This window comes from Sminthopsis crassicaudata, chromosome 4 (assembly GCF_048593235.1).
Source record: "Sminthopsis crassicaudata isolate SCR6 chromosome 4, ASM4859323v1, whole genome shotgun sequence".
NCBI classification, from domain to species: Eukaryota; Metazoa; Chordata; class Mammalia; order Dasyuromorphia; family Dasyuridae; genus Sminthopsis; species Sminthopsis crassicaudata.
Genome location: NC_133620.1, coordinates 286,872,957 through 286,889,206, shown reverse-complemented (window position 1 = coordinate 286,889,206; position 16,250 = coordinate 286,872,957). Strand labels below are relative to the sequence as shown.

Genomic DNA, 16,250 nt, shown 5'->3' with positions numbered 1-16,250 from the left:
TAAGAAAAGCATTTTCAAAAGTTATGTTGTTACATTTCATGTATGATTATTTTGGAGTGTGCACCTGAGGAACAAATGTTAGAAGCATGTCTACAAAGACTATAGAAACACTAAAGAACTACAAATTGCATATACCTCCAGAAAAAAATTCAGAGCCATGCTCCTTTTCAATATTTAGATATGAAGTATATCCTAAGGTGCTTATAGTACAAAAGCTTTCTTTAAGAACAGAGAAGTTGAACACCTTAAATGACTTTCAAAAATTAATAGTGTTGGGGCAGCTAGGTGGTGCAGTGGATAGAGTACCAGCCCTGAATTCAGGAGGACCTGAGTTCAAATCTGGTCTCAGACACTTAACACTTTCTAGCTGTGTGACCCTGGGCAAGTCAGTTAACCCCAGCCTCAGGGGGGAAAAAAAATTAATAGTGTTAGGCTTAACTACCAATTACAACCATTACATGACATTTTAAGGGGAGACACTGCTTTAAACTCACCAGACAAGCTTACAAAAAAGCTCAAGAGGCTTTGAGAGAGGTTGAACTGGCTTTATCCAATGTGGTTGAAAGAGTCACTCAAAAACCCTTGGAAATATCAGTTTTTTGCTACAAAAGAGACACCCACAGCAGTCCTTCATCATGGAGACAGTGTGATAGAGTGGGTGAACCTCCTAGCACAACCAGAACAAAGATTTACTCCTTACCCAGTGCTTGTGGCTAGAATCTTATAATAGGCCATTAAGAGAGTAGTACAAGTATCTGGAATAAGATTTGACAAGATATACACCTTTTATACCAATGCACAAATTAATGTATGCTGTGAAACTATCTCAGAGTGGCAAATTTTATTGTCCACAGCTCTAAATTGTACATATGGGTCCCCATTAAAGATAACCCAACTATTACATAACTGGCAATGGATTCTTGAAGAAAAGGTTTCCAAAGTTTCTCTTAAAGGACCATCTTTACAGATGCACCCAAATATAACATTTGTGCTGCATACGCTTGTGACTTAATTATAAAGAGAGTAGTCAGAACTCCTTTTCAGTCCATTCAGCAAAATGAATTGTATGCAATCATGCTAGCTTTTACTTATTATCCAGAAGATGTAAATATAATATCTGATTCAGCCTATTCAGTAGGTGTGGTACAAAGAATTGCCACAGCTCCAATAAAATTTGTAGTTTCTAATATATATCAGCTCTTTAGGAAACTTCAAGAGCAAGTGAGAAAGCATCCAGGTAAGATTTATTTCTTGCATGTCCACTCACAAAGTGGACTTCCAGGTCCTATTTTTGATGGAAATTCAAAGGCAGATCATCTTCTAACTATGTTAACCAATACTCCTTTATTTAAGGTAGTTCAAAAATCATATTCTAAATATCATCAGGCTGCTTGAGCTTTACAGTTACAGTTTGGGACAATAAAGGAGGAAGCTAAGAGCATAGTAAAAGCCTGTATAGCTTGCCTTCATTTCTGCACTCCTATGCTCCTTCCACAAGAACTCTCATAATTTGAGACCCAATGAAATTTGGCAAATGGATGTAACCCATTATAAATCTTTTGGTCGTCTATCTTTTATCCATATTGTAGACGACACCTTTTTTGGGTAGCAAAAGAGACAGCCGAGTGGTCACTGAATTCCTTATAGAAGCTTTTGCAATCATGGGTATGCCACAAGCAATAAAAGCAGATAATGGACCTGCATATACTTCTAAACATTTTGCACACTTTTGTGCACAGTATAAGATTTTACACACCACTGGCATACCCTTTATTCCTCAAGGACAGGCAATAGTAGAGAGGAGAAACAGAGACATTAAGACGCTCCTCCAAAAACAAAAGAAAGGGGGAGCCACAGGTAACCCTAAAGAATTTCTAAATTTAGCTCCTTATACCATTAATTTTTAAATTTTCGATAAAAATGCGCTGGCTCCAGCAACTGGTTTTATAACCCATCGGAAGGGCAATGTCCAGTGAGAGCAGCTCCACTATCCTTAGATAATCTCCAGGTGATGTGGAGAGATCCAAAAAATGGTGAATGGAAGGAACCAGGTAAGTTAACTGCTTGGGAGAGAGGGTTTGCTTGTATCTCTACAAATGGATGCCAACAAGCCATATTTGTCTTGTTCATAGGAGAGAGACAAAAAAAGATAAAAAAGAAAAAAACCTTGAATCAAAGGAGAAGACCCAAGAAACATCTAACATTGAAAGAACATGGCTGATAATGAGACTGTTAACAGAACTTCAAAACTAGCAGGAATCATTGGATTCCTTACACATGAAGTAAGGGACATTGGTTTTGATTGGTTTTGAACTATTTCTAGGACTTATGGACATGTATATGCTATTTGTTATTTAATACCTTCCATGTTGATGGATTTATGTACACCTGACTCAAGTGAGACCCTTCAGAAACCTGCTAATCTGATTTGATTCCTCATTTCCCTTTGGTGTTCTCATCTCCTTTCCTGGGATGTTAGGGAGGGTGTGATCACCACCTTTTTTGGTGTTTTCACCCCCCTTTCTGGGAAGTCAGGAGGGGCATGATCACCTTTTTGGGATTCTCACCTCCCTGAGAAGTCAGGTGTGATCACCTATGTTCTAAAACAAAAGAAATCGGGAGATGTAAAGGGCAGGAACTTTGGAGAAATATACTTAAGGCTCAGTATGATTGATTTAAACAAGGTGTCAACTCAGTGGAATTGATAAGAATGTTATCTAGTTTAGCATGTGAGTTCTCTAGTTCAATATGATTGATTTAATCTTACAACAAATAATAGTTCCCTAGTGATATAATGATTGGTTTATACTCTGTATACTGTAATGATGTAATTGTAATAGAGTATATAAACTGGGGACAAACTCAGCCAGAGAAAGACTTCAAGACAGAGACCGTTGTGGTTGTGGTGGCTCTCCTGCTTCCTCCACTGAAACCAAGACTCATTTTGGAAGGCCTCCAGGAAGCTAGCAAAACCCAAGGTGAAGGAGATAGACTGTGAAGGAGACAATAAAGACTTCTGGACTTTATCCCTGGCTATTCTCTGGTGATTATTCTGCTGAAATGAAGGCTAGTCTCAAGACCTCCAGAAAGCTAACAAGAACCTTACAAGAAATATTATGATAAATTTCTTATAATATTTTTTAAAAACTGAAAAAGGTAGATCTCAAGAATCAGAGCCTAATAATATTATCTTGAAAAATTATTAAATTACTTATTAAACCAATATCTTCTTGAATTCTTAAAAAAAAGTACATGGTGATCAAAAGAGCCAGCATGGTTTAACTAACTAATTCACTAGAGTGATATCGATGCTATGATACTATGACATCCTATGTTGATTGTATCTCCTTTTTAAAAATTGGTCATCAGACAAGTAAATCAAAGTAATTTATAAACATAGTGCATTATATTTTCAGTAAGACATCTGATATCCTTATGGCAATCTTATTGACAAAATGGAGGAATATGAGCTATTTGACAATTCAGGTAAGTGACCAACCAGCTTCAAAGTATTGATTAATTGATTAATATCATACTGGAGGAATATCTTAGTGACAAGCTACAGGCTTCTGTCTTGACCCTATTCTATTTGACAGTTTCATCTATGATTTAAATTTAATATATAGACATAATAATTAAATGCATAATCAGAATAAAGTTGGGAGAATCAGCTTACAAATTGGAAGACAGAATCAAGCCTCAAAATATCCAAAGGTCTCAAGCTGATAATACCAAGTGAAATTTCAGAGGAACAACTGCAAAGTCTTCCATTTTTAAAGAAAATTCCATTCTTAAAAGAAAATTATTTAAGTACAGGATTTTAAAATTTTGTTTTGTTGTTTAATTGTTTGTTATATCCAATTCTCCATGACTCTGTTTGGGGAAAGATAACTTAAAAACAATTTATTTGAAAACATCTGAAGTTTTTCCATAGAATCATAAACTATTAGAGCTAGAAGGATTTCATAAATCATCTAGTCCCAATTCATTCAATTGACTAGTTTTTATTAAGGCCTATTATGTGTTAGGCACTATAAAATACACATTTGGAGAATACTAATTCATGCAGATGCTGTATTTGGAAAGCATGGCACTAGTGAGGTCCAGTCCCTCAATATGAGTTAATAAATGAGAATTCTGATTTATTATCAATTTCTCCTGTATTTGTTTAGTTTGAGTTAGGTTTTGATGAAAAGACAGATTCTTGAACTAACATTGACTATTGGGTAGACCTACGCAAAGATAAATAATTGAACTATGATTTTAAACTACTGTTGAGATTAGATGGTGGGAGCCATCAGTCATTTTTTGACTGTTTAATTGCAGAACATCATGTAAGACACCACAATTGCCAGGAATTCTATCCCTCTATGTTTTACCCTCATCTTTCTCCTAGAGTCTTTGTTTGACTTTATAAGTTGCCCAGGGCAGCTAGGTGGTGCAGTGGATAGAGCACCAGCCCTGAATTCAGGAGTACCAGAGTTCAAATTTGATCTCAGACGCTTAACACTTCCTAGCTATGTGACCCTGGGCAAGTCACTTAACCCCAGCCTTAAAAAAAAAAAAAAAAAAAGAAGTTGCCCCGACTTCTGGTTAGTGTTAATTTGACTACAATTTTACCCCTCTTCCTCAAGGATACACAAGATCAGCTAACCTTTATTAATGGTTCTGGCTCATCCTCAGGAGTCTCCAAGTATTTCTTCCCAAGAGCAAACAGAACAGCATCATGAAGGGTAAGGAACAACTGGGCCTTGGTAATGCCAGCATCAAAGAAATCACTTCTTTCAAAAGTTTTAACAATCAGTGCTGAAAATCAAACCAGGGAAGACTCAGTCATCTGAACAGCAAGAGGACCCAGAAATACAAAACATAGCTCAGGGAGGCATGATACTCACGATGACAACCTGCTAGGAGAACTAATACATCAATGTTGTAAAATGCATTGCAGATCTGTGGAGAGAAGTTATCAAATCACAATTAGTGAACTGAACATACAGAAGAAAAATAGTGATAACAGAGTTTTCAAGAACTCTTTTAATGAGGAAATTGTCTTGCTTATGTGAATCTCTGCCTTCTATTGACACACTTAAGAATCTTCATTAATATTTTTAAAACATACACATACACATGCATATACCAAAGGTTAACATCATATGACATATCTTCTTTCCAGGGTGTTGGACATTTTTTCTTACTGTAGTACAGAGGGGTAAACTGAGGGAAAGAGTTAATTATACAACAGGAGAAACTACTCTCTCCCAAAGAAGCAGATTTCACCTTTATGTAATCCAATTTTTAGCTAGTTTTTCTTTACATCACAGCTAAATTTCTGTATTTCAAATTTTCACCCACTTCTTCTACTTCTGCCCTTTAGGGCTAAATCTTGTTCTTCTTCCTCAAGACAGCGATCACGTTCCCTCTAGGTTTTCTCTTCTCTAGGCCAAACATCCCCAGCCCTCATCATTTTGGGGGGTCTTCTGGATGCTTTATAGCTTTTTATTGTCCATTCTAAACTGTGGGATTTAGAACAGAAAACAAGATAATACACACATGATCTGACTAAGTCAGAGCACAATGGAACTGTCACCTCTTTATTCCTAAAATCTCTTTCTCTCAATGTAGTTCAATATTTCATTATCATGTTTTAACTGCTCTCTTACACTGCTGAATCAAATTGAGTGTGCAATATATAAAAATCCCTAGATGTCTTTCAAATGGTTAATTCTGCTGGCTAAATTTTTAAAATAATAGCTTTTTATTCTTCCAAATACATGCAAAGATAGTTTCCAACATTCATTGTAAAATCTTGTAAAATCTTATATTCCATATTTTCTCTCTCCCTCTCTCCCTATTCCCTCCCCTAGACAGCAAGTAATCCAATATAGTTTAACCGTGTACAAATCATGCTGTACAAGAAAAATTAGATGAAAAAGGAAAAAAAAAACGAGAGGAAAAAAAGCAAGCAAACAAACAAAAAAAAAAACCAATTAAAAAATGGTATGTTGTGATCTGTCCCCATAGTCCTCTCTCTGGATGCAGATGGCTCTTTTCATCACAAGTCTATTGAAATCGGCCTGAATCACCTCATTGTGAAAAGAATCAAGTCCATTCCAGTTGATCATCACACAATCTTCTTGTTGCTGTGTATAATGTTCTTTTGGTTCTATTCACTTTTGAAATCATCCTGTTGAACATTTTTTATAGAACAATAATATTCAATTATATTCATATACCATAATTTATTCAGCCATTCCCCGATTGATGGGCATCCACTCAGTTTCTATTTCCTTGCCACTATAAAAAGAGCTGCTACAAACATTTTTGTCCATGTAGATCCTTTTCCCTTTTTTATTATCTCTTTGAGAGAGACTCAGTAGAGAAAAGGAACTGGAAACTGAGTAGATCATCCCATCAGTTGGGGAATGGCTGAATAAGTTATGGTATATGAATGTATATGATTTATGAAAGGCCTGGAGAGACTTACATGAACTGAGGCTAAGTGAAGTGAATAGAACCAAGAGAACACTGTACTCAGCAACAAGATTATGCAATGATCATTTCTGATGGATGACTTCAATAATGAGGTAATTCAGGACAATTCCAAAAGACTTGTGATAAAGACAACCATCTTCTTCCAGAGCGAGGACTATGGGAACTGAATGTGGATCACAATATAGTATTTTTATCTTTTTTGTTGTTTTTGTTATTTCCTTGCTTCCCCTCCCCTCTCATTGTTTTCCTTTTTTGATCTGATTTTCCTTATGCAGCATGTGGATATATGTGAAATGTGGATATATGTGAAAGAATTGCACATGTTTAACATATACTAGATTACTTGCTGTCTAGGGAAGGAGGTGGTAAGGAGGGAAGGAGGAAAATTTGGAACACAAGGTTTTCCAAGGGTGAATGTTAAAACTATCTTTGCATATATTTTGAAAATAAAAAACTATTATTAAAAAAAATTGGAATGAGAATGGGATGAACATTCCATAAAATGGAAGTGGATAGCAGAATTAATTAAAAATAGAATCTGTAATGTCATTTACAAGAAATATTCGAAGCACAGAGACACATACAGAATAAAGAAAATGGGCTGCAACAAAATGTTTCATGCTTTAGTTTAAGTTAAAAAAAAAGCAGGAGTAGCAATCATGATCTTAGACAAATCAAAAGCAAAAATAGATCTAACTAAAATAAGGAAACTATCTCTTGCTAATATATAAATTAGTATCAATACCAAAAATATATGCACCAAATGATATAGCAATCAAATAGTTAAAAGAAAAATTAAATGAGTTTTAAGAGGAAATAATAAAACTGTACTGGTGGGGAAATCAGAATTTTCCTTTATTATAACTAGATAAGACCAAAAAATTAACAGGAAAGAAATGAAGCAGATAGATTCTAGAACAGTTAACTATGATAACCTCTGGAGAAAACTGAAAGAGGATAGGCAGGAATATAACAATTTTTTTTCCAGCAGTATATGAAGTTGACCGAGTATTAGGGCATAAAAATCTTATAATCAAATACAGAAAGGCAGAAAGATTAAATGTATCCTTTTCAGATAATAATGCAATAAAAACTTTCATTCAATAATAGTCAGTGAAAAATAAATTAAAAATTCACTGGAAACTAAATGTAATTCTAAAGAATAAAAGGTCAAAGAACAAATCATAAAAATAATCAGTAATTTCATTAAGACAATGACAACTATGAGACAACATATAAAAATGTAAGTGATGCAACTAAAGCAGTAGTTAAATAGAGAAAAGCAAATCAGTGAATTGAGCTTTCAATTAAAATAAAAAAAGACATTAGAAAAACAAATTAAAACTCCCCAAATAATGCCAAATTGGATCCTGAAAATCAAAGAATTAATAAGACAAAAAGCAAAAATATCCATTGAACTAAAATAACTAGAAGTTGGTTTTGCAAAGAAATAAAAGAAAACAATAAAATAAATAATTGGTTAATGTGATTAAAAAAGAAAATAAAACCAAACTACAAGTATCAAAAATTAAAGGGTTGAGTGAATTCATCAACAATGAAGGGGAAATTAAAACAATTATTATAAGCTATTTTGCTCTATTACATGCCAATAAATCTGACAATCTAAATGAAACACAGGAATTGTGCAAAAATAAATGACAAATAGGATAATTTCAGAAAAACATGGAACTGATAATGAACTGGTAAGAATAGAACCAGAAGATCATTATACACAGAAATGGCAATCTTACATAATAACTGTGAATGACTTGGGCATTCTTAGCAATACCATCCTAAAGAATTAATGTTACAAAGTGCTATCTTGTCTCCAGAGAAAGAACTGGTGCCATTTGAATGCAGACAAAAGTATGCTATTTTTCACTTTCTTTTTTTCTACTTGTTTTGCTCAAGTTCCTCCCTTCCATACATGTAAAATGGCTGATATGGAAATGTTTTACGTGATTATAATGCATAACCTAATATCATGTTGCTTACCATCTTAGGGAAGGGAAAAGCAAGGGAGAAAGGGACAGAATTTGAAACTTATAACAAAAACAATGAATGTTAAAAATTATTTTTACATTTTACATTAATTTGGGGAAAGTTATATTAAAAAAAAGCATAGTGGAGTAAGGAAGTCTGGGATGTGGTTGGTAAGGAAAGTGTCCAATCAGGAAGTGAAAGAAAGGAGAGTTGCAGCATTTTTTATTTAAAAGATAAATTTATTAGAAAGAATATATTTAAGTGAGAAGAAGAAATGAGTAAAGGATTAAGCAAAGTAAGATTTAAATGTTATTATTAGTGATTATAAATCCAGATTTTTATTCTAGTTTTTAATAAAAATTTGTCCTGAAGAAAACCTGAATGTAGTCTAAGTTCTCCTATCAAGGTAGTTGTAATTACAGTCTAATATAAGTTACATTTTTTATTTGGCATTAAGAAATTAGCTGTGTGACCTGAAGTTACCACCTTCACAAAGTTGTTGTGAGAATCACATGATGGTAAAGTATTTAAAAACAGTTTGTGGTACATGTCAAACACTATAGAAATGCTTACTGTTTTAATTATTTCTTTAATTGAATGTAATTGTTTTATACTTGACAACTTTATATCCCACTATCCCATTATTTGGATTCCAGAATGTAATTATTTTCTTGATTTCATGAGTTAGGCTCTAACTGAAAAAAAAGAAGAAAAGAAAAAGATATTGAATATATATATATGCATATATATATTAAAATAATCTGTCAATGATAATAGAACTTTTTATAATTTGAGTTTTTAGGAACTATGACTCTTATTTGCATTCAAATAGAGCTAAAGATGCTTTATCTTGGTGTAACTAGGCTTTAAGGCTTGAACTTGGAGGACCAATTTTTATACTGTTATGACAATGTCCCTGCTTCCTTCTATCATAGCAAATTTCTATTATCAGAGCAGGCAAACAATAGAGATTTATCATTGTAATAAGCATTAAATTAATTAATAGAAAGACATCTTGAATTTTTATAAGCTTCAAATGGGAAAGAGCTTGCTGTTGTGATCTGAATTCCATGGCTTAAAAGAGTTAAATGCTTGAATTTATCATATGCATAAGATCAAGTACCTGAAGTACCTTGCTCTTTCAGAATAGTATAATTAGTAAAGCTAAAGAAGCTTGTGAAACAAAGATGTAAATGTATTACTTTGGGAGATTAAAGCCAGGAACCTCTTCTATTTATTTTAAGGAATTGATCAGAGCACTCGGTTATCTTAGTGAAGAATAATTTATCAACTATCTCACATTACATTAATGGGAAATCTGATTTTACCTAGATTTGTTATGTAATCTGAGATTATAACCTATGTGTAGAACATGTACTAAAATGTATGCAAACTCTTTCAGCATTACCTTAAAGATGTTTCCATTGTTTAAAGGGCTTCTGAGAGAAGTAGTCTATGTTGTCCATTTGAATATGGCTAATAACTGAGCATGTTTTACTAAAGACAACTAGCTAATATAAACTTTATTTAAACAAGTCTTTTATTAAGTATCTTAAAGCAAATTCATTTATATAATGTTGAAGCTAGGGATGAAAACCTAGTATTTACCAAGAGTACTGGTGGCTATGTATTACTGTATGGGATTAGATCCTTATAGTATCTTCTACTTCTAAGTAGGAATTTGCAAGATTAGAAAATTTTGAGAAAGCAACAAAATATGTATGTCAGTTGTAAATGAGTCTGTATATAAGGTATATACATGTATAATCTTGCACATATTCCTAGACCTGGGTTTAGGATTTCACAAATAAAAACTGCATTGGCAATTAAGAAAGAGATAGTTATATAATCTTTGAAATTCTCTGAAGTTTCATATAAACTATGGATTCCTAAATTTTTTTTTTTAATTCAACAATGGCAATTTCTTTTCAGAACTTCATCATTTTTACAAAAAAAAAAAAAAAGAAAGAAAAGAAAAGCAGGCATCAAAAACAGCAAAGAGTTTTCTGAAATTCTGCACCAGTTTTCACAGAAGTAACCGATGTAACTGGTTTCCGTCCTGTCGTATGCATTCAGGTGGTCCCAGGTGGTTTGCTCTAGAGTTCCTGAAGAATAGCTTTTTAAAAGCACCTGTCATTTTTGAGAGAATTGATTTGGTTTATTCAACAAAGTAAACACTTTTTGCTGTGTGACTGTTTCTCTTAAAAAAAAAAAAAAAGACCACTGTAATATTACACGGAATGTGTATTTGTTTGGATCAGAACCAAATCTTTTGAGATTCTAACTACCTGAAGAACACTGATCAGATAGATAACTATAGGGCACATAGCAGTTGTACATTTCATATTGTCAAAGGCAGCTACTATGCATTTTGTAGGAAATAGCATTTTATTCAATGCTGCTATGGATTCCTAAATTGATGATATATCTTTACCTCTGTTGTCAAGAGGATTAGAATTACAAGGCTTAAGATAGGTTTGCTTTTTTTTTTTTTTTAAATCACATAATTAACTTAGTTATTTGAAAAAGGAAATTTATAAATAGTATTTAGATTTTTACAAAAAATTTCATAGAATCACTGAGGATTCTGCTGTCACTGAGTAAAAGAAACATATCCTCTGGAAAACCACTACTCCAGAGCTGCCTAAGTAAGTCTATTATTTCCATAGACAAGACAAGTGTATGGGACATCAAGGACTCAAGGTGAAATGTGCTGATTAACTGAACATTGGGATTAGGTTGCAGATTATAAGGAGGATTTTTGGTTTTTTATATTTAAACAATCATTGTTATATTGGTTTGGTCTTTTGTTTTGTAGTGCTTTTAAGTTTACTAAGTTTTCTTGGTGACCTGCTAATATGTATATCTTCCCTTTGTGGAATAGAGATAAGGTGAAGAACTTACAGGAATGTATGAATTCTTTTTCTGTATTTTATTTTCATTATTTCTGTTTTTCTCCTATGACCTGTATAATATATACAGGCTCATATTTACTTGCGCCTTGGCCAGCTATAAACATATTGAGCTGATGACATTTATCAGTATTTGACATTTATCGATATTTAGTCTATTAGTTGAATCACTATCTGCTTGAATAAGCCTGAAGGCCTGATTTTCTATTTCCTAGAAATCAGGAGATTTCGGGAAACAGAAACCTTCCATTGCAATCTTTCCAAATAGCAACAACCAATTAGATGCCTCCCCCTCCCCTTCTCAATGCTCTCTTACTTGTGATATAATCTCTTGTATCAAAGCTATGTGTCTTTACCACTTCTTTAGCCCTCTTACCAGGAGCTTTTTCTTTCTTATCTTGTGATGGGACTGCTCATCCTCCGGAGTTTTCAGTAAACAACTTTTCTGCTTTTTACTGTATGATCTCTGAGTAATCATTTTGGGTAAGGGTCTTCTACATCCCTCACACCTCTAAAATTAATATGTGGTATTTCTAAATGGCTTGATCTGTAACATGTCTTAGCATAGGGCCAATTTAACAAGATTTGTTTCCTTGGGGGATATATGAGATTATGAATATAAATTTATTCAACTTCAAGACTTTGATGAAAATATGGAATTATAATTTGTGATCCATGGTATACTTGTAGTGAGTTCATTAGTTTATAACTATTAATGCTTGCTCAAATTGTTTTGACAAAAGTAACAGATTAGGATTGATGTAGTTCAAGATAATGGTATGATGTTAAGACTGAATATGCTGCTGAACCAACTTCCCCTCCCCTACCTCTACACACACACACACACACACACACACACACACACACACACACACACACACACACTTTCAGTTATTTCTCTATAAATGATTATTACCAAATGAGGGAATTATTGAAAGTTATGTTCACTCAGTGATCAATTATTTTTAGCTCTGCTTGTCAATCAGTGTTGGGGGTTCTATCACTTAGTCCCCTGATATTTGTCAAGTAGCCAAGTTACATCCTATCTGTGACCTTTGGGTTCTCATCTGCAAATTGTTGCATTCTTGCTAACTTGGGGATGAACTGAGGTGCAAGGGTAACCTCTTTTGCTGATGTTGACTTATATAAATTGTCTCTGACCCCACTTTAAAGCCATTGCTGATCTCCAGTGATCAGCTATCAATGTGTTGATACTTTGGTGTACTTATAATAAACTCCTTTTAATTTTATTTGTCCTGAGCCTTATTAATCAGAGTGAAAAGCTCAAATAAATTTTCCTTTCAATTATCATTCTCTTGTTTTATTTGTTTCTAGAGTCAGATTATGCATTGTCTATCTACAGTGCCTGATCTGCACAATGCCACAGAAACTTCTTTACCCATGGAAGCTCACTTTATTTTTTATATAGCTTTTTATTTTGCTAAACACATTCAAAGGTAGTTTTCAATATTCACCTTTGCAAAACCTTATATTCCCAAATTTTCTCCCTTCCTTCCTTCTCCCATTCCCTCAGCCAGCAATCCAACCAATATGGGTTAAACATGTGTAATTCTTCTAAACATATTTCCATATTCATCATGCTAAACAAGAAAAATCAGATCAAAAAAGGAAAAAAAAAAACAAGCAAAGAAACAGCAACAAAAGGTGAAAATACTATATGAAAATACTACGCTTTGATCCACATTCAGTATTCATACTTCTCTTTCTGAATGTGAATGGCACTTTCTATCACAGGTCTATTGGAATTGCTTTGAATAACCTCATTATTGAAAAGAACTGGGTCCATCACAATTGATCATCTTGTTACTATGTTTTCTTGGTTCTGCTAATTTTATTCAGCATCAATTCATGTAAGACTTTGCAGGCTTTTTTGAAATCAGCTTGCTCAACATTTCTTATAGAACAATAATATTCCATTATATTCATATACCATAACTTATTTAGCCATTTCCAACTGATGGGCATCCCCTCAATTTCCAGTTTCTTGCCATTATAAACAGGGCTGCTACAGACATTTTTGCATAGTTTGAAAGCTCTTTAGGTATAGGCCCAAACTGCTCTCCAGAAATCAGTTCACAGCAATACCAATACTTTAAAGTCAGAGTTTTCCCACCCCCTCTCCAACATTTAACATTATTTTTCCAACATTTAACATTATTTTTGGAAATTTGCTTTACCTTTGTATTACTCACACTGGAGGTAACCTTAGTGCTGAAACTTTTCTCACTGATTGGCTGGTTCCTTCCAGAATCTCCATTTTAAGGAAGAAGCTCAAACTAAGCCATGTCTTTATATTCCTTTCTAGGCTACACTACTGGCTCACTTATACAAGGTAATGCAAGGATAGCTTTATTCCTTTTCCTTTTGCTTTTCAGCTCCCTTTGATGTGTTATCTTTCCTCTATTAGAATGTAAGCTTCTAGAAGACAAGAATTATCTTTCTGTTTGTGTTTGTATTCCCAAAGCTTTGCACAGTGTCAGACCCATGGTAAGTCTTAATAAATGCTTGTTATCCAATGACCCAAGGAAAGTAAGGAAATCAGTTACCCTATGTAAAAGGATATAGAACAGTAGTATATGAATTTGTAGTATATGAATGTAAAGAAATATTACTGACTCACAAGAAATGATGAAAAGAATGAAGAGGAACATGATGAAATTTACAAACTAAAGCAATGCTGTTGGCAGACCCAGGAAAACAATGTATATCATGATTAAAATAGTATAAATAGAAAAAAATTAAATACCAAATGCTAAATTGAATACTGAATAATTGTAATAACTAAACTTGATCCTAAAGAAGAGATGAGAAAATATGTCTATTTCTCCTCATTAAAAAGGTGAAGGACTTTACGTGAGGGAAATAGCAAAAATGATAATTTGGCTGAAATGTATTTCCCTTTCTTTTCTTTTCTTTTCTTTTTTTTTTCCTGAGGCAATTGGGGTTAAGTGACTTGCCCAGGCTCACACAGCTAGGAAGTGTTAAGTGGCTGAGACCAGAATTTGAACTCGAGTCCTCCTGAATTCAGGGCTTGTGCTCTAATCACTGTACCACCTAGCAGCCCCTTTTCTTTTTCTTTTTTAAAATTCTTATTATAGGAGAGGGTTCTCTGTAAGATGATAAAACAACAAAAGATACCAATATATATATTTTTAATAAAAAGGAAATGAGGCAAGATGTTCTTTTTGAACAAAGGCTTTGAGCCAATCTTGAGTCTCATATATAGAATCACAGAGAGTTATACTCTCTATCAATAATCAAGAATTAATTAAGTACCTATCATGTATCAGGTCCCAGGATAGGTGATGGATATTCAACTAAAAGAAGCTTGCGTTCTAATATGAGAAATAACAAGTAGACATACTGAGCTAAATGCTAGGAATATTTAAAAAGAGGCAAAAGATAGTCCCTGCCCTTAAAGAGCTTGTAATATATAATATATACATAACAATCTATATTCAAGATACAAAAGAAAAAATTAACAAATGGAAGAAACTCTTATTAAAAGGGGCTGGGAAAGGTTTCCTGTAGAAGGGAAAATCTTTAGTTGGGACATAAAGGAAGCCAGGGAAGTCTGAAGTCAGAGTAGAGGAGAGACTAGGTTATAAAAGGCTTTGAATACCAAGAACATTTTGTATTTGGTCCTGGAAGCAATAAGGAGCCACTAGAGTATTCTGAGTAGGGAAATAATATGATTGGAGCTATACATTTAGGCAGGCTGAATGGAAGATGGACTTGAGAGAGGAGAGACTTGAGAGAGGTAGAGCTCCAGCAGGCTATTGCAGTAATCAAGGTGTGAGATAATGAGAACCTGTACTAGAGTGGTGACAGAATCAGAGGAGAGGAGGGGGCATATTAGAGAGATGTTGCAAAGTTGCAATTGTCAAGTTTGCAATTGTCAAGTCTTGGTAACAGCTTAGAAATGAGGGTTGAGAGTGAGTGAGGAATCTATGCTTGAGGGGATTGAGGGGATGATATAACCTTCTATAGTAATAGGAAAGGTGAGGTAGAGGATGGTTTCAGGGCAAAGATAATGAGTCCAATTCTGAATATATTAAGATTAAAATGTTTATTGATACTTAGTATCAGATGGCAATGAGAGATTGAAGATCAACAGAGAATTTAGGGTAAGACAAATAGATTAGAGAATTTCTACTAGAGAGATGGTAATTAAACCCACAGTTGCAAATGAGATTACTAAGGGAATAGAGAGAGAGGAGAGAAGAGAGCCAGAGATAAAATCTTGAGGGGCACACATATTTATAGGGTGCAATCTAAAGGAAAATGTAACAAAGAAAACAGAGAAGGATGGTCAGATGAGTAGGAGAACCATCAAAGAAAGAAAAGACTATCAGGGAGAGGAATCAACAGCTCCAAAATATGTAAAGGCCAAAAAGGATGAGGACTGAGAAAAGGCCACTGGATTTGGCAACTAAGAAATCATTAGTAACTTTGGAGACACATGCATGTGCACACACACACTCACACGCCCCCTCCCCAACTCTCTCTACTGCCTTTGTGTTGGCTGTCATCACATCACCCCTGGATTGGTATAACAACCTTTGGGCTTGCCTTCAAATTTCTCCTCATTCCAATCCATCTTTTACTCAGTTGTCATCTTCCTAAAGCAAAGTATGAGTGTGTCATTACTTGATTCAATAACTTCAGTGACTCCCTATCATCTCAAGGATCAAGAAATAAGTGCCACTACTAATATCTGTCTGCCCAGGTTGCATGTACCTTCGGATTCTAATGTTTATTGTGCAACAAGAAAATGATATTCGCACACATGTATTGTACCTAGACTATATTGTAACACATGTAAAATGTATGGTATTGCCT

The 16,250-nt window shown here is 34.0% G+C and overlaps 1 protein-coding gene across 10 annotated transcripts in view; it reads right to left on the bottom strand.

Moving 5' to 3' along the window:
- SLC26A8 (solute carrier family 26 member 8) overlaps nt 1-16,250 on the bottom strand; it is a 159,441-nt gene that overhangs the window by 43,562 nt on the left and 99,629 nt on the right. For 6 of the 10 annotated variants that reach the window (XM_074311139.1, XM_074311137.1, XM_074311141.1 and 3 more), the window contains 2 exons: nt 4,896-4,950; nt 4,655-4,806 (listed from right to left, as the gene is read on the bottom strand). The exons of 3 other annotated variants lie outside the window; for them this stretch is intronic. In XM_074311139.1, the coding sequence (XP_074167240.1) occupies nt 4,655-4,806; nt 4,896-4,950 (207 nt within the window). Of the gene's footprint in view, nt 1-4,654; nt 4,807-4,895; nt 4,951-10,359; nt 10,606-16,250 lie in introns of those variants that run through there. One more of the 10 variants, XM_074311146.1, reaches the window with a different exon arrangement.